We start from the raw sequence: 16,553 nt of genomic DNA, 5'->3' as shown, positions 1-16,553 counted from the left end.
TGGTACAAGTGCAATTTATTCAGAACAAAAGGCTAAACTAATTGTAAATAATGTGGTGGCGGAAGAATTTAAGATAGAAAAAGGGACACGACAAGGTTGCCCAATTTCCCCATTGCTTTTTATATCGGTCCTGGAGGTTTTGCTGAATATGATTAGAAGGGACCAGTTAGTTAAAGGTATACAAGTCAACAGTACAAGTCAACAGTACAAATTGAGAGCATTTGCAGATGACTTAGTATTGACGTTACAGGAGCCAGAATCTAGTACCAAAAGGGTTTTAGAACTGATTCAAGAATTTGGTCAGGTTGCAGGATTTAAACTGGATAAGTTAAAAACCAAGGTTTTAGAGAAAAATTTAACACCGTTTGAAAGAGAGAGGTTTCAGAATGAGACAGGTTTAACAGTGGTTAAGAAAGTGAAATACCTGGGGATTAACATGACAGCTAAAAATGGGAATCTATTTAAAGACAACTATGAAAAATGCTGGGCTGAAGTGAAAAAAGATTTAGAAATTTGGTCAAATTTGAAGCTTTCACTGCTGGGTCGTATTGCTGCGATAAAAATGAATGTATTGCCTAGAATGTTGTTTTTGTTTCAAACATTGCAAATTGTGGACAAAATGGACTGCTTCAAGAAGTGGCAGAGAGACATTTCTAGATTTGTCTGGCAGGGCAAGAAGCCCAGAATAAAATTTAAGATATTAACTGATGCAAAGGAAAGGGGTGGATTTGCCCTGCCAGACTTTAAACTTTATTATGAATCAGCAACTTTCTGCTGGTTGAAAGAATGGCTGCTTCTTGAAAATACAGACATTTTGGATTTAGAAGGTTTTAACAACGTATTTGGATGGCATGCATATCTGTGGTATGATAAGGTCAAAGCACATAAAGCATTTAAGAATCATATTGTCAGGAAAGCATTGTTTAATGTCTGGATAAGATATAATGATTTATTGGAAAACAAAACCCCAAGGTGGTTGTCACCGATGGAAGCAAAAGCACAGAAAAAGCTCAATATGGAGGCCAAGTGGCCGAAATATTGGGAAATTCTGGAACAAGAGGGAGATAGACTGAAATTGCAGAGTTTTGAGAAACTAAAAAGCAAAGTGCGAGATTGGCTTCATTATTATCGGATAATGGAGGCATATAATTCGGACAAGAAAATTGGTTTCCAGGTGGAAAAATCAAAATTAGAAACAGAACTGTTAGAACCCAAAACTAAGATTTTGTCAAAGATGTATAACTTGCTGTTGAAATGGAATACTCAGGATGAAACAGTGAAATCTGCTATGATTAAATGGGCACAAGATGTTGGACATAACATAATGATGGCTGACTGGGAACAGTTATGGACCACAGGTATGAAGTTTACGGCATGCAATGCCTTAAGAGAGAATATTATGAAAATGATATGCAGGTGGTACATGACCCCAGTCAAGCTTGCAAAAATCTGTCATTTGCCCGATAATAAATGTTGGAAATGTAAAGAAACTGAAGGTACATTCTTTCACCTTTGGTGGACGTGCCCAAGGATTAAGGCTTTCTGGGAGATGATCTAGAAGGAATTGAAAAAGGTATTTAAATAAGGACTTCCGGGTCAGCGCCATCGGTGAATGGCGGAGTTCCTCCGACTGGAGGAACGGTCTCTGTGGAAACTGGGGCTTCCTGCCGCGGCAAAGGCGGGGGCCCACTAGAAATCCCAGGCGGGAGAAGCCTGGGAACGTGGGGTTCGGCAGAGCACCAAAGCGCCTCCCCTACTCACGAGGAAACCCATTTTCGGGGCTCCGGAGTGAAGCGGGTGGAGCAGCGCAGTGCTGCGAACTGATTGCTATTTCCATGGAGGGAAGCCGCGCAGCCATCGCCGGAGAGCGCTGACTTTTTCCTGATGACATTTGGACTCTAAATCAAGTACCCGTGAGTAAAAACGGAGAATTGGACTAAGGAACTTTTAAATTTATGAAATTAGGCACGAAGCGGGAAGGTGTAAACAGGAAGTCCGCCTCCCGTCCTTGTATACAGCTTGAAGCAAAGATCTTGCAACCTAATAGCCTGAAAAGTTCTTTTAAAGTTGGAAATTTCCGGCACCCATAACCAACAAAACCCCCTTGGAAGCAGGAGAAGGGGGGGGGGGGATTTGACAGCTTAATCCTGCAGGAAGTGAGAAAAGGAATCTAAATTTCCACCGTCCCAAACCTGGGGACGGGGTGTCGGGACAGAAATCGCTTGAGACGTCCATTGATTGAAAGTGGAGTACTTTTGACAGATAGTTAAAAAAAAAAAAAAGAAGAAGAAGAAACAAATTAACTTCAACGCTACCTTCTGCATTTTTGCTCTTTAAAGAAACAAAGTATTTGAAATTGAAAGGACCTGAAATTGAAAGTAACTTTCTTTGTTGGATACTTTCTTTTAAATAATAATAATAATAATGGATACAAACAGAAATTGTGTCCCCTAGAGGGAGCCTGTCAGTTTGCAGTCGCAGCTTGCATTTGTGAGATTTGGATCGTGGGAACAGCCGTTTGACCTTGTTTTCGAATAGAAATGTATTGGCAGGAAGGTTTGGTGTCTGCCCTTGGTAGGACTAATGTTTTGCTGGAGCAGCTGCACGAGAAAGTGAGTCTGATGAATGAAAAACTGGATTTTATGAGTGCTGTGGCCAGCCAATATGATTTAACAGGGAATAAGGATGAACCTGGCTTGATAAAGCAAGTCCAAGGGCAGATGGAGGAGGAAGAGGCAGTAGCTATCTATTACACAACACAAATGGAAAGACCCAAAGTTTTCCAGGAACAAAAGCTACTGCGTTGGAAGATGGACTTTGGAGAGTGCTGGGAAGCATTTGAAGTTAAGGAAGCTTTTAACTCCAGTGTGACCGTGAAACAGGTGAATAACTATCTTCTGGATACATACTTTTTGGACTACAAAGACGAAGATTGGGAGTGGGACTGGGGGGAAGGGGACAATATAATGAAGGAAAATGGAAATTATCACTGGATGGAACCCTCCGGAGACCCACTCCCCCAGAAACCAACAATAGACAAAGAACTGCGTAAACACAAACAAGAACAAAAAAATTTGCAGAAGGGGCCTAGAAGTGATTTAAGGGCCTCGGACATCAGAACACCAGATTGATGGACTATGTAACGGACAGAAAGGACTGATATGACTGAAACCAGGAAGATGGGACGTTGGATGAAAATCATAGAAATTTTTATGATAATTTTGGAATTAGTCTAACATTAATGAAATTTGTCTAATATCAATGAAATTTGAGGGAATATGCTGGAAAGGAACCAAATTGGCTTTAGTAGAAATGATTTTAAGGAGAAATGTATGAATGTGATGAGATTTCGAAATTTTAAGATTTTTAAGATAAGATAAGGTTAAAGATTAAGGTAAATTGAATAACAGATTATATTAAAAGAGGGAAAGGTTATGTCGATTAACAAATAAGATAGATTGTGAAGATTAATTATAAATTAAAATTGAGAAATATGGGAAGAATTTGCTGAAATAACGAATTAAACTAGAATACGAAAAGGGAGGTGTGAGGAGGTTCAAGAATCAAGCAAATGAAAAGTCGAAATTTGAGATTTGTATTTTTTCTTCTCTTTTTTTCTTATTTTATTATTTTTTCTTTTTTCTTTTTTGGGTTAGGGTTGGGGATTTTTTATGTATTGATGAAACTTTGAATAAATATCATTAAAAAAAAAAAAGAAAAAGAAAAAGGTATTTAAATATACCTTCTTGGAGAAACCAGAGGCCTTTCTCCTGGGCATAGTCGGCCAATTGGTGCCAAAGAAGGATAGAACTTTTTTTATGTATGCCACAACAGCAGCAAGAATACTCATTGCAAAGTATTGGAAGACACAAGATCTACCCACTCTGGAAGAATGGCAGATGAAGGTGATGGACTATATGGAACTGGCGGAAATGACTGGCAGAATCCGAGACCAGGGAGAAGAGTCGGTGGAAGAAGATTGGAAGAAATTCAAAGACTATCTACAGAAATATTGTAAAATTAATGAATGTTAGGATGATGTTGGATAGAAATTAAGTGGTTTTCAGCTGTAATACTATAAGGGAGTATGAAAAATGGATTATTAATAGGTAAAAATTTAACGTTACAATATTTTAAGATTAAAGACTAGGATAAACAAAGAGGGTAAGGATTTGCTGAACCAACAAACCGAACTGGAATACAAAAAAAGGAGGCGTGAGGAGGTCCGGGAAACAAGCTAATGAAAAATAAGTAATGGAAAGATTGAGTTGTTTTTAACCATTTTTATTTTGTATTTTCTTCTTTTTTTATTTTTATTTTGTAATATTTTGAAAATCTCAATAAATATCTTATTTAAAAAAAAACATTTGTGGGCTGCATTGCCCCATGCTCAAGCCTCCAAGGGCCACACGTCAAAGCAGCTGAGCCCAAAGTGTAAAAGTGTGTGTGACCAGCTTTAAACACACACACACACACACAAATGAATTGAAGCAAAACAATGCTGGAGGGTCCCAAAAAACCTTTTGGCATCGCAGGGAACCAGTGAGAGCAGTGGGTCCAAAAATTACTTCTTAAAAAAAAAATGCGTATTTTTATGTTGTGAAGAAAAATATCTTGGGGAACTGAAATATACTCAGAGTCGCAAAGTGATTTCATGCTCTTTATTCAGCTCATAGTGGTGAGGAGGAATGAATAAATGTCTCCTCACAGTATCTGCTTTATATACATTATTTACACAATGGGCTGCACATGATTGGCTAATTCTGGAATTCTACTGTAAGCCAATCAGGTTGTGGATTCACTTCTATCTGGAGCAGGATTGGGTGGTTCCTGCCAACCAATCATACTGCTGCATTGTTCTAGGACCAATCAGACTGCTGCATTCTGAATCCTATTGTTCTAGGACCAATCAGACTGCTGCCTTTTGGATCCTATTGTTCTAGGACCAATCAGACTGCTACAGTTTGGATCCTATTCAACTCAGTACATAACACCCCTCCCCTCTAAGTTCCAGTCCTGCCCGGGAGGTCGCATTCATAGTCCTCAAGGTATGCCGGCGGCCTACGTGTGCGTTGTGGCCTGGGGTGTTCCCTGGTCCGGGCTCCGGGTTCTGGCTCGTGTTCCAAGGATGCTGGCTGTGATGCGGCTGTTTGGTCTGGTGCAACCGGCTCGCTCAGTCGTGGTTCTGGTTCCGGTGTCCTTTCGGCCTCACGGGTCCTCTCTGTATTTACTGATTCTGCCTCTCCTGCTGGCCCCTCCTGCTCTATGGGCCTCACTGCCCCGCTGTTCCCTTGGGACTCCTCTGACCTGTCCTCCTCCTGGTTTTCTCCCGGGAATCGTCGCCGTATCTGGTCGCAGTGGCGGCGCCAGCATTGCCCCCCATCCGTTAGCACCTCGTACGACACGGGGCCAGTGACCCTGGTGATTGTGGCGGGTACCCATGCTGGGCCTGCCCCAAAATTCTTTGCGTACACTGGGTCCTGGGCCTCGAAGGTCCGGGGGTTCCTGCCTTCCCCCACCACTACCTCATCCTGAGCTCTATCGGGGTGAAGGCGGTCCAATCTGATTGCAAGGCGCCGACCCATTAGTAGTTCAGCGGGGCTCCGGCCAGTCGTTGAGCTGGGGGTGCTGTGCTGTGCTAGAAGGAATGTGGCAAGGCGGTACTCCCAGTCCCCTTGCGTCATGCGGCGAAGGGTGTCCTTGGTGGTCCGCACCATGCGTTCTGCTTGGCCATTGGTGGCAGGGTGGAACGGCGCCGAACGGATGTGGCGGATGGCGTTCTGCGCTGTGAAGGTTTGGAATTCTCCTGACGTAAATGCAGTCCCGTTGTCTGAGACGAGAGTGTCAGGGAGCCCGTGGGTTGCAAACAGCCTGCGTAGTACCCGGATGGCTGCGGACGTGGAAGTGGACGGTACCAGTGCGACTTCCAGCCATTTGGTGTAGGAGTCCACCACTATGAAGAATGTTTTCCCCTGAAAGGGGCCAGCGAAATCCACATGCAGGCGTGACCATGGTGCTCGGGCGGACTCCCAGGACTGGACTGGGGCCCTTGGGGGATCTGGGCGGGATTCTTGGCAGGCCTGGCAGTGTTTGACCCAGGCCTCTATCTCTCCATCGATCCCCGGCCACCACACATAACTCCTGGCAAGGGCCTTCATTCTTACTACCCCTGGATGTGTCTCGTGTAGGGCTGTGAGGACCCTTTTGCAGAGGGGCTGGGGAACAACGACTCTGCTTCCCCATAACAGGCACCCCTTGTGGGCCGACAGTTCATGTTTGCGGGTTGTGTAGCCGGCGAATTCTGGCCCGGGGCTGCTGCTGGGCCATCCCCTCCACACCCAGTCCAGGACCCGGGAGATGACCCTATCTTTCTTGGAATGGTGTGCAACTTCTTGTGCCTGAATGGGGCGGTCGGGAAGCAGCTCCAGGCTCATAACCTCTTGTGCAGGTGCTGGGTCAGGGCCTGTTTCCGGTAGTGGTAGCCTGCTGAGGGCGTCCGCATGGCCCATCGCCTTCCCAGGTCGGTGAATCAGTGCATACTGGTAGCTGGCAAGGAAAATTGACCACCTGAGGACGCGAGGAGACAGCACTTGGGGGGTCTGCTTTTCGGGGGCAAACAAGCCAAGCAACGGCTTGTGGTCAGTCACCACGGTGAAGGGCCGCCCGTACAAGAAATCATGGAATTTTTTTACTCCCTTTACGATTGCCAGACCCTCCTTGTCGATTTGCGAGTAGTTCCGCTCGGTTGTGTTGAGTGTCTGGGAAAAGTACGCCACCGGTACCTCTCTTCCATCCGGGAGTTGGTGCCCCAGGACAGCTCCAATGCCATAGGGTGAGGCGTCGCATGCTAGCACCACCGGCAGCCTCTCGTCGAAGTGTGCCAAGACCGAGTTTGAGACAAGCAAGTCCTTGACTGCCTGGAATGCGGCCTCCTGGCGCTGGCCCCACACCCAAGGGGCCCGCTTGTCCAGGAGTCTGTGTAGGGGCTCCGCTACCGCCGCCTTGTGGGGAAGGAAGGAATGGTAAAAGTTCAATAGTCCCAAGAAGGCCTGAAGTTCAGTCTTGCTCTTGGGCGCTGGGGCATCACAAATGGCCCGTACCTTGTCCCCAGTCGGGTGGACCCCTTCTGCGTCCACCATAAATCCCAGAAAGTCCACCTGAGGCACTCCTAGTAGACATTTTTCCCGCTTCACCTTGAGACCCGCCGTCTGGAAACGGTGCAGAACGGTGCGGAGGCGGTCCTCAAACTCCTCTGGTGTGGGGCCGGCAATCAACACATCATCGAAGAAGGGGGTGACGCCAGGAATCCCTTTAAGGAGAGAGTCCATTATATTCTGGAATATGCCTGGTGCCACGCTGACACCGAATTGCAGCCGCTTTACCCTGAACGCTCCTCTATGCGTCACAATCGTCTGTGCCTCTGCTGTGGCCTCATCTACTGGCAGCTGTTGATATGCTTGGGCCAAGTCCAGCTTGCCAAAAATTTTCGACCCAGCCAGGGTGGCAAGGACATGGCTGACCACTGGCACTGGGTATGCGTGGGCCGTGAGGGCCTTGTTTATGGTACATTTGTAGTCTGCGCAGATGCGGACCGAACCATTAGGCTTGACGGGTGTGACGATTGGGGTTTCCCAGGGAGCATTAGGCACCGGCTCCAGCACTCCTTGCTCTACGAGTCGGTCCAATTCCTCGTCTATACGGGGTTTCAAGGCGAACGGGACCCGGCGGGCCTTGAGCCTGACCGGTCGTACTGCGGGGTCAAGCTGTAGCGCAATGGGGGGGCCCGTATACTGTCCCAATTTCCCATCGAAAACCCCTGGAAATTCCTTGCATATGGCGTCCACGTCCACTTGTAAGCTAGTGTGGTTCACCCCGGTGACAGCTAGCCCCAGTGGTCCAAACCATGCCAATCCCAGTAAGCTAATGTAGGGGCCCTTGACCACAAGCAAGTCCAGTTGCCGCGTCCGCCCTCGGTATTGCACCCTGAAGGTCCCCACCCCCATTGTGGGGACCTTACGTTTCTGGAAGTCCCGGAGGGTGAATGGGGCCGGCCTGAGTTTGGGACCCCCAGTGGGACACAGTTTCCTTAAGGTCCTTGCCGAGATTATGGATAGAGTTGAACCCGTGTCAAGCTCCATGCGGCATGGGGCCCCCTCTATCTGTACCTCTACATAAATTTTCTCTACGTTGGGGTGGGGCAACTGGTATACCTGGAAGTCCGTGAGCTCCGTCGAGTTGCCTTGGTGCGTTGGGCCCCGGGACCTGGGGCTCTTGGATTGGTCATCTGATGCCTGGTGTCGGGTGGGCCGAGCCCGACACACCCGGGCGATGTGTCCCGATTTTCTGCACTGCCTGCACTCTGCGTTGCGGAAACGGCAGGTCCTCCTCTCGTGACTCTCCCCGCAGCTTGCGCAGTTCCCTCCTTCTCGTCGAGGCAGCTGTGGTCTGTGCGCTGCTTGAGTGCGCTGCTGTACTCGGTGCACCTCCTCCCTGTCGGATCCTGAGTCGTCGGTGAGGTCTTCATGGTGGACCCTCGGTTGGGATGGCAGGCTCGGCCGTGCCTCTTGGGTCGACCTCTCGGCAGCTTCTGTTGCCAGGGCCTCCTCCAGAGCGACCTGGAACGTTAGGTCCTTCTTAGCGTAGAGGCGTCGTTGCAGCTTCTCATCCTTCAGGCCACCGACGAGGCGGTCACGAAGCATGTTCTCCAGCTCTGAGAAGTTGCAGAACCGGGCGGCTTGGCGGAGAGAGGTCACAAACCCAGTTATGGTTTCCCCAGGGGCTTGCCGCTTTGCGTAGAAGGCATTTCGACGAGCCACCACTGAGGGCTGCGGCGAAAAGTGCCCCTTCAGCTGTTCCATTATTGTTTTGTATGGAACAGTAGCGACGTCTTCAGGCGCAAGGAGAGCCCGGGCGATTTCAAACGTCTCCTCTCCGCAGACGCTGAAGAATATCGCCCTCTTCTTGGCGTCTTCTTCGTCGGTGACCCCTTTGGCTTCTAGGAGGAAGGTGAAACGGGAGGCGTACGCTTCCCAGTCTCCAGATGCTGGGTTGAATGGCGAGAAGCTGCTGTTGGCTGCCATTCTGAGTTCCTTGTGCCCCGGAGCTGAAGCCTGGATACACGGTGCGAGGCAGCGGTGCGGCAGTTGGCGGTGCTGCGGTGCTGTGTGTGGCAGTCAGCTCAGCGGGATCCCACCTTCGTCGCCAGTGAAATATACTCAGAGTCGCAAAGTGATTTCATGCTCTTTATTCAGCTCATAGTGGTGAGGAGGAATGAATAAATGTCTCCTCACAGTATCTGCTTTATATACATTATTTACACAATGGGCTGCACATGATTGGCTAATTCTGGAATTCTACTGTAAGCCAATCAGGTTGTGGATTCACTTCTATCTGGAGCAGGATTGGGTGGTTCCTGCCAACCAATCATACTGCTGCATTGTTCTAGGACCAATCAGACTGCTGCATTCTGAATCCTATTGTTCTAGGACCAATCAGACTGCTGCCTTTTGGATCCTATTGTTCTAGGACCAATCAGACTGCTACAGTTTGGATCCTATTCAACTCAGTACATAACAGGAACATATAGAACTAGCCAAACTTTTAAAAACTCAATGAAATGTACACTAAAAAAGAAAGTTACATTGGGGCGCAAAAATCCTTTAGGAGACAAATAAATGCTTTCCCTTTTTATATTCTTTTGTTAGGGTCACTTTCTCTCACCCCCCAGTATCCTGTCACCATCTTCTGTGCAGCTGCTGCTTTGGAGGACTAGAGAGGAAAGTGGGGTGGGGGTGGGAACTGAGTCGCTTCTTTTCCTAATTCTTGAAGTTAAGGTTTTCCCGATACACCTGTGAGAACAGGAGGCTGTACTAGATGGGCCATTGGCCTGATCCAGCAGGCTCCTATTGTGTCCTTCTGTTCAATTATTCACCGTCTTAACTTTTAATTTACAGACAAGCCAACTTGGCTGTGCCAAAGAGTGTATCTACCTGACCTCCACCCGTTTTAGGTGAGACGGTGGACATTTCCCTGGATGTGTACGTCAGCAAGGAAGAGAAGATTGAGGCTATCTTTGTCCTTCACCTTGACCGTGGCAAGGACTATTTCCTCACCATCAGTGGGAGCTACCTACCAAGCTGCTTCAGGACCTCCTTGGAAGCCTTGTGCTGGATGAGGCAGCCGATTGGCAAAGTTCCCGTCACCAGACTTATTGACCTGGTAGGGAAAGGGGTTGATTTACCTGGCAGGTTCATCTGCTGGATGTCTACCCTTCCCACTCTGCTTGCCTGCTTGAAAAACAGCTGCTCTTCCACTCAGCAATGTGGGGGCTGGGGGTCCTCCGCTGCATTCAGCTTCTGTAGCTGTGCACCCGCTTCCTGTGTGCTGTTCATGCCCTTTGTTTGCCTTGACTGAGTCATCCCAGGTTCTGGTCCTCCCACCTGCCCTTTCGCAGGGCCACTGAACCGTGTGCATTTCCCTGCCATCTGCCCAGATACTGTTCAGCCAACGGGCTGTTTCTTTCTCTTCTCAGGGCCTGTGCCATTAACACCCTTGGTTGTCTTTTGCTCTTGCCTTCCTCCTCTGATCTCGGGGAGAAGACAGCTTCCTAGAAAAGGTAACAGTTGGTTTGCTATCCTCTAGATGTTCTTGTAGCGGGCTCAAATCAGGTACAGGCAACGCCCCGTTTACACGGGGGTTGCGTTCCGAGGTACCGTGCGTTTAAATGAAATTGCGTATATTGGGGACAGCATTGGAAAAGCCTGCAAACACCCTCTAAACTTCCGGAAACCCTTTTGAAAGGCCTTTTGAAAACCAGCAGCACTTGCCAGCCTCCCTGCAAAACTCCTTGCTCCAACTCTCCACAGGCCTGAAAGGTCGGTGCCAAAGCTCCTGGGAGGGAGTCGAGATGCTGTTTCCATGCCGCTTTGCCGCTTTAGTGCTCTTGGGGGGGACATTTTTGCCCCTTCAAGTGCCCCTTCCAGTGTGCATGTGCCCCGAAGGCACATAAATGGAGTTGCCCTTGTCAACGATCAGCAGCTGCTCCATGCAGTGGCAGCTGGTCCCTTAGGGCAAACCAGGCACTACCCCACCAACCTGACTTTCCTCTCAGGCAACCCGCACCTGCCTGCCTTCTGACTCAAATCCAGTCCAGGTGGTGGCTCTAGCTCTCTGCTTTGGTCTCTTCCCTAGTCTCAACGTGGCCCTTGTAGAACTCGGCAGAGGAGAATGGAGACGAAACCAGAATTTGCCATCACTGCTTGTCACTGATTTTGCGCTGCTTGACTGGGTCCGCTTGCGATTGGCAGCACGGGAGGCAGAAAGCCCAGTCTCATGATGCAGGCGCCAGCCCCCTCTGGCCCCAAGAGCCAGTTTTCTCCTTGTCTCTGTGCTCAGCAACTGCTGCACAGGCTATACCACTCTGGCTTACTCTTACCACCTGAGCACTGGCATTTGGGAAGCAGTAGTGGCTGCTTTGGGGTGGCTCAGGGAAATGTCACTCCTCTCGAAATCATATCTACTTGGGTGTATTATCATAGCCACAAGGAGACAGTGGTGACTGTCAATTTGGACAGCTGTAGACATTTAGAACCATGGAGGATATGTTTATCAGTGGCTACCGGTCAAGGCTATTTCTTGCCACTATTATCAGAAACCACATGCTTTTGATTACCAGTTTCTGGGGAACATGATAGACAGAGTGCTATTGTCCCCGTGTCCCTATGGACTCCCAAGGGCATGTGGTTGGCCATTGTGGGAACAAAATGCTGATCTAACCCAGCAAGGCTCCTGTGTTCTTTAGCATGCACCAGCTACTCTTGCAGTAAGACTCTGATACAGTATGTGTCATTCCCCACACCAATACACACACACACTCTCTCTCTCAAGACAGGGGCGGGGAGTATTGGGGGGGGGATGAACTGGGTCCTAATCAACAGCTGCCCTGGGGATGAGGGGGTCAAATTCTCCATCCTTGCCAGCTCCTTTTAGTGATGGGCTGCTTGCCATTGCTGTGCTCCTAAAGCTCTCTTGCTCCCCCCTCCTCTTTCTCTTGAATGTGGTAGCTTGAGATAGAACTAACCACCCTGAACATTTCTGGAGAGGAAGATGGGAAGGAGGCAGGAGGCATGGTTCACCAGCTGCTGTGTGCTGCATTGCCCAGACAAAGTCGTGGGCTGGGGCTCCAGCTGTTGCTCAGTTTCTACCACTGCCTCTGCAACGTGCTCTAGACAAGGGGTGGTGAACATGTGACCCCATCATCTCATCATGCTGGCTGGGGCTGCAGCCCATCAACCTATGAAGGCCCATCCATGTTCTGTTGCTGTTTTTGTTCCTTATTTCCTGCCCTTCACCCTAAGGTCCCAGGGCAGGTTCCAGCAATTTAAATAAAATGTTAGCCAAACCTCATGTCCACAGCTGCATATTCAGTAAGCTTTTGGGTGAGCTGCACATCCGGAGTGGGAAGATTACGAGCTGCATATTAATAGGGGGAGGGGGAGCTTGGATTTGGGGTGCGAGCAATTTGTTTTTTGTTTTCCCACTTGAGATGCTTGCTGTGGCTAGGGCCGGGCAATATGTCAATATAGATATATTTTGAAATCAGCTTGAAGTCTAGATAGTGAGACTGGTTTCATAATTTCTGACCTGGCAATATATTGCGAATCATGATGTGTGTGTGTGCTATGCAAAAAACACCATGTGGGGGGAAACTGTGAAGCCAGACAATGCTTCTCAAGATTCCTGCAGCCCCTGTGGACTCTGCCGGTTCAGCTTTCCCCTGCCCTCCTGCAGGGGGCAGCAAAAATCACAATGCGGGGGAAACCGTGAAGCCAGCCAATGCCTCTACATAGCTCCATCTTATTTCAGACATCGCGATATATTGGTGTATTGTGTGGGATGTAAACACAGGAGCAGTCAATGACAACATTCCTAGAGTGTACATGTTAGAACATGGGGAGGGATGTCTGTCCAGCAAGCAGGTAAACTTCCTGGGGACGGACTTCCTCCGCATGTGACCAGAGGTGGGTGTGGCCTCACCTGTGCAGGTAATGACAAAAGCACAGGGCAGGCAGCCATCTCTCTCTCTCTGCCATTTTCCTTCGATGAGGAAGCATCTAAAGATGCTCTCTTGGCTCTCAGCCAAGAGAGGAGGAAAGGACTATCTTGCTATGAGATAGATTCTGAATGTATATAACCTTTTTAAGCCTGTCTGCCTTCTGGGATCATATTGTGAACAGAACGTGAGTAAACTCTTTTATACTTTCATAAAGACTGTGTCGTGTCTTGTATTTTAAGAGGGAACAAAGGGGAAATTACCAGGGTAATTATTATAGAGGTTCTAGCGAACCTGTGCACACGTTACCATTGCGAACTTAAAGGGGAATGTTTATAAACTCTGCTGATATTTTGGGAACTTGTTAGCACAAGTTGGATAAGGATATAATTAGTCAATATATCCTCTCCTGCACCCCAGAACATTCCCACATATTGCAGTGTTTAGCTAGTGCTATATCACCGTGTTGAAAGCCAGCTATCGCCCAGCCCTAGTTGTGGCCTCAGAGGGCAAGACTTGTCCACCCAGCTGGAGCAAGGAAAGAATGCATACAGGCACACATTCTGTCAGGCTCTCATGCCAGTCCCGCTTGTCATTGGACCTCCAGGAGAAGCAGTTTCTGGATATCGTACCCCAGGATGGTGATGACTCCACTGAGCGGCCAGAGAGATCTGGCTTTTGGTGGTCCACCTCTTCAAGAATGCCTGCCACCAGGTGAGCTGAGGGGGACTGTACCATTGAAAGCATGGGTGTGGGCTGGAATCCAGTACCAGTTTTGGGGTGTGCAGGTTCCAAACGCCACAATTGATTTATATCTTAGCTACCGACTCGCTCTTACAAACTCCTGCTGTGAGTATAGTGGCACCTTGGTGGAGCGGCAGCGGGTGGGACATCCAGCATATGCTATTCCTTAGAGCGGCTCAGAAGAACCCAAGTGTTCCCAACCATTGTCTGTCTATCCCTAGCAAAGCGGCTCTCTGAGACTCGTCACTAGAAGACGCGGGGAATGATTTCACTCTCCCATTGCCCCAAATCATGAGAAGGGTAGTAGGAATGCTACTGTGGAAAGCAGGCGGGATACAATTCTCAGCCCTTGTGCCAGCTCTCTTGGTGATGGGCTTCTCTCCATTGTGGCATTTCTCGACCTCACATTATGCACCCCAGGGCTGGATTGTTCTTCATGCTATCCAGGATTTACCTCATCCCTTCCTAACGCATGGGTGATACTCTGCTTCAGGAGGACCTCTTCCAGACCCCGGGCATGCAGGAAGAGCTGCAGGAGATAACTGAGTGCCTGGACACCAGCATTCCCGAGACGATCCGCATCCTCTTTGGGGGGCATTGTTGGGGAGCAGTGCTGCTTGGTGGTTTTCTTTCGCTCTTGGCTGGAGTGGACCTCACTTTTATATACCTGGTGGCTTAGGTTCCTAGGCCACTCCATCCTTAAGGCTCTGGGACACAGCACAATGAAATGCCCACAGTCAAGTGCAGTCATGCATCCAAACAGCTTCACAGCTTTAACCCCCATTTGAAAACATCAGCCTGGCTAGATAGAGCAGAGGTGGGGAACCTTGAGAGGCCCGCAGGCCCCACATCTAGCATCATACGTGATGTCAGGTGTGGAGACAGGTAAAGACATGGCTGCAAAGGAGCTTCAAGGGCGCGTTCAATTGTTCTTTGGCAAGCAGGGTTTCTTGACCGCACTTTTGGAGTTGACCACTAGTATTTGTTGTTTGGATTGAAACCATGCCTGCAGAAGGACATTTCCTCGGCAGATCAGCTTTGCAGGCAGCTTCGTCAAGAGGGGAGGTGTGGGATAATTACAGTGGGATGGCTCAGCTGGTAGAGCGTGACACTCTTAATCTCAGGGCTGCGGGTTCAAGGTCCACCTTGCGCCAAAAGGGGGAACTTGCAAGGTGGGCCCAGATGTAAAAGGACCAAGCTTCTTGCTTTGGACCAGCCTGGGAAGGAGGCAGGCTGCAGGTAACAGGACAGAACACTTCCCTTGCCAGGCTGTCAATAGCTGGCAGTGACCACTCGGTGGCCGAAGCTCTGCACATCTTCCTGGAGGCAGTGCCAGAACCAGTCCTTTGCTATGAACTGTATCAACACTGCCTTGAGTGCTCACATGACAGCCACCTCTGTCGCCAGGTCGGCCCCAGAGCCCCATCTCTTGCTGGCTGGTCTTTGGTGTGTACAGAAGCATAGAATCAGAAGGGATTTCCAAAGTCATCTAGTCCAAATGTTGCCGCGAGTAACAGGAAATCCACTAAAACATCCCTGAAAGCCAGTAAACCGGCACACTGGCAGGAGGGCTAGTCTGGTCTGGGAAGCCTTGTTAACTGCAGAGGTTGCTGATGTCTCCTTTGATAACCATCCCTCTCGGTTGTGGAGGGGGGTGGGGTGCGCACATGTTGCCTTTTTGCTTTCTGACCAGGACTTGTAACAATAGCCCACCTGTTTCAGTGAACCTCGCTTGAATTTCCAACCCAGGAAGCGGCCATATACTGGGCCATCTAGCTCAGTATTGTCGAAATTGACAAGCAGTGGCTCTCCAGGATTTCAGACAAGGGATGTTCCCTACCCTCCTGGGAGATGCTGGGGGTGGAGCCTGAGACTTTCTGCATGAAAAGCAGAGCAATGGCCCTTCCCCCAAGATATCTCAGTTGGTAGAGCATAAGACTCTTCATCTCAGTGTCCTGAGTTCGAGCCCCACCTTAGGCATTGCAGGGGGTTCGATTAGTTAACCCTCGTGGTCCCTTCCGACTTTACAGGTGTATTATTCCCCAAAGTTCCCAGCAGGGTTCTAGTCCGGTTACCATTTTAAACATTCTTTTTTTAATGCCAGGTCTAAACCTGCAAACACAACAAGTACACCGTGCTAGTGATCCATGCCCCTCCTCTAGCAAAGCTCTACACTGAAACTCCAAACCGCCCCTCCCTGTCTTGCCGGTGATCTGCCAGTTGCCGCGGTCGCACCAGAATGTGTTCCGTTTCGTGGTGGCTTTCCTGCAGGAGCTGCTGAAATACTCTGAGAGCAACAACGTCAGTGGCAACATGCTAGGTAAGGCCTGCCTGTCCTGGCTGGGAGCTGGCCTTCCTCCTGCTCCCGCCTCCTCTCATGCAAATGTTTTCGCTTCCCTGCAGCCACCCTCTTCGCCAGCCTCCTGCTATGGCCTCTGCTCAACGTTCTGCCGAGTGCCATCGGCTTCCTCCTGGGCTTCCTGCTGGGGGCGGATGACTACGAAAGGTGCCAAGCGTGACTGGAGACGAAGTGGGGAGGGAAGAGGCAAGGCCCAGCCTCTGTTCTCTGGTGCCTGCCCTTCCCCTTGTGCCATCTTGCCATGTGCCAGCTCCCTTCCCTGTGCTTCGCCCTTTCCACCTTTTCCTTTTGACTCCTGACACGGTTGCACACTTGGCTTTCCACATGGTTCCAGGGCATTGGCAGCAGGTTCAGGGTGTTTGGGGAGGGACCCTGTTGGAGGACAGTCATTCCCCTGCC

General features: G+C 49.2%; 1 protein-coding gene across 1 annotated transcript in view; it reads left to right on the top strand.

Moving 5' to 3' along the window:
* The window catches only part of LOC308467620 (inositol polyphosphate 5-phosphatase OCRL-like), a gene marked incomplete at both ends in the record, with an annotated part of 39,461 nt that extends 23,147 nt beyond the window's left edge, over positions 1-16,314 (top strand). Inside the window, 8 exon segments of the mRNA XM_080989360.1 lie at positions 10,010-10,218; positions 13,635-13,713; positions 13,716-13,765; positions 14,289-14,366; positions 14,954-14,967; positions 15,064-15,202; positions 16,004-16,115; positions 16,199-16,314. Of these exon segments, the coding sequence (XP_080845486.1) occupies positions 10,010-10,218; positions 13,635-13,713; positions 13,716-13,765; positions 14,289-14,366; positions 14,954-14,967; positions 15,064-15,202; positions 16,004-16,115; positions 16,199-16,314 (797 nt within the window).
* Between the last annotated feature and the right edge of the window lie 239 nt (positions 16,315-16,553).

The sequence above is a fragment of the Podarcis pityusensis genome (genome assembly GCF_964106645.2).
Source record: "Podarcis pityusensis genome assembly, chromosome: W".
Taxonomy (NCBI): Eukaryota; Metazoa; Chordata; class Lepidosauria; order Squamata; family Lacertidae; genus Podarcis; species Podarcis pityusensis.
The sequence above is the reverse complement of the archived record's forward strand: the minus strand, read 5'-3'. Positions and strand labels throughout refer to the sequence as shown.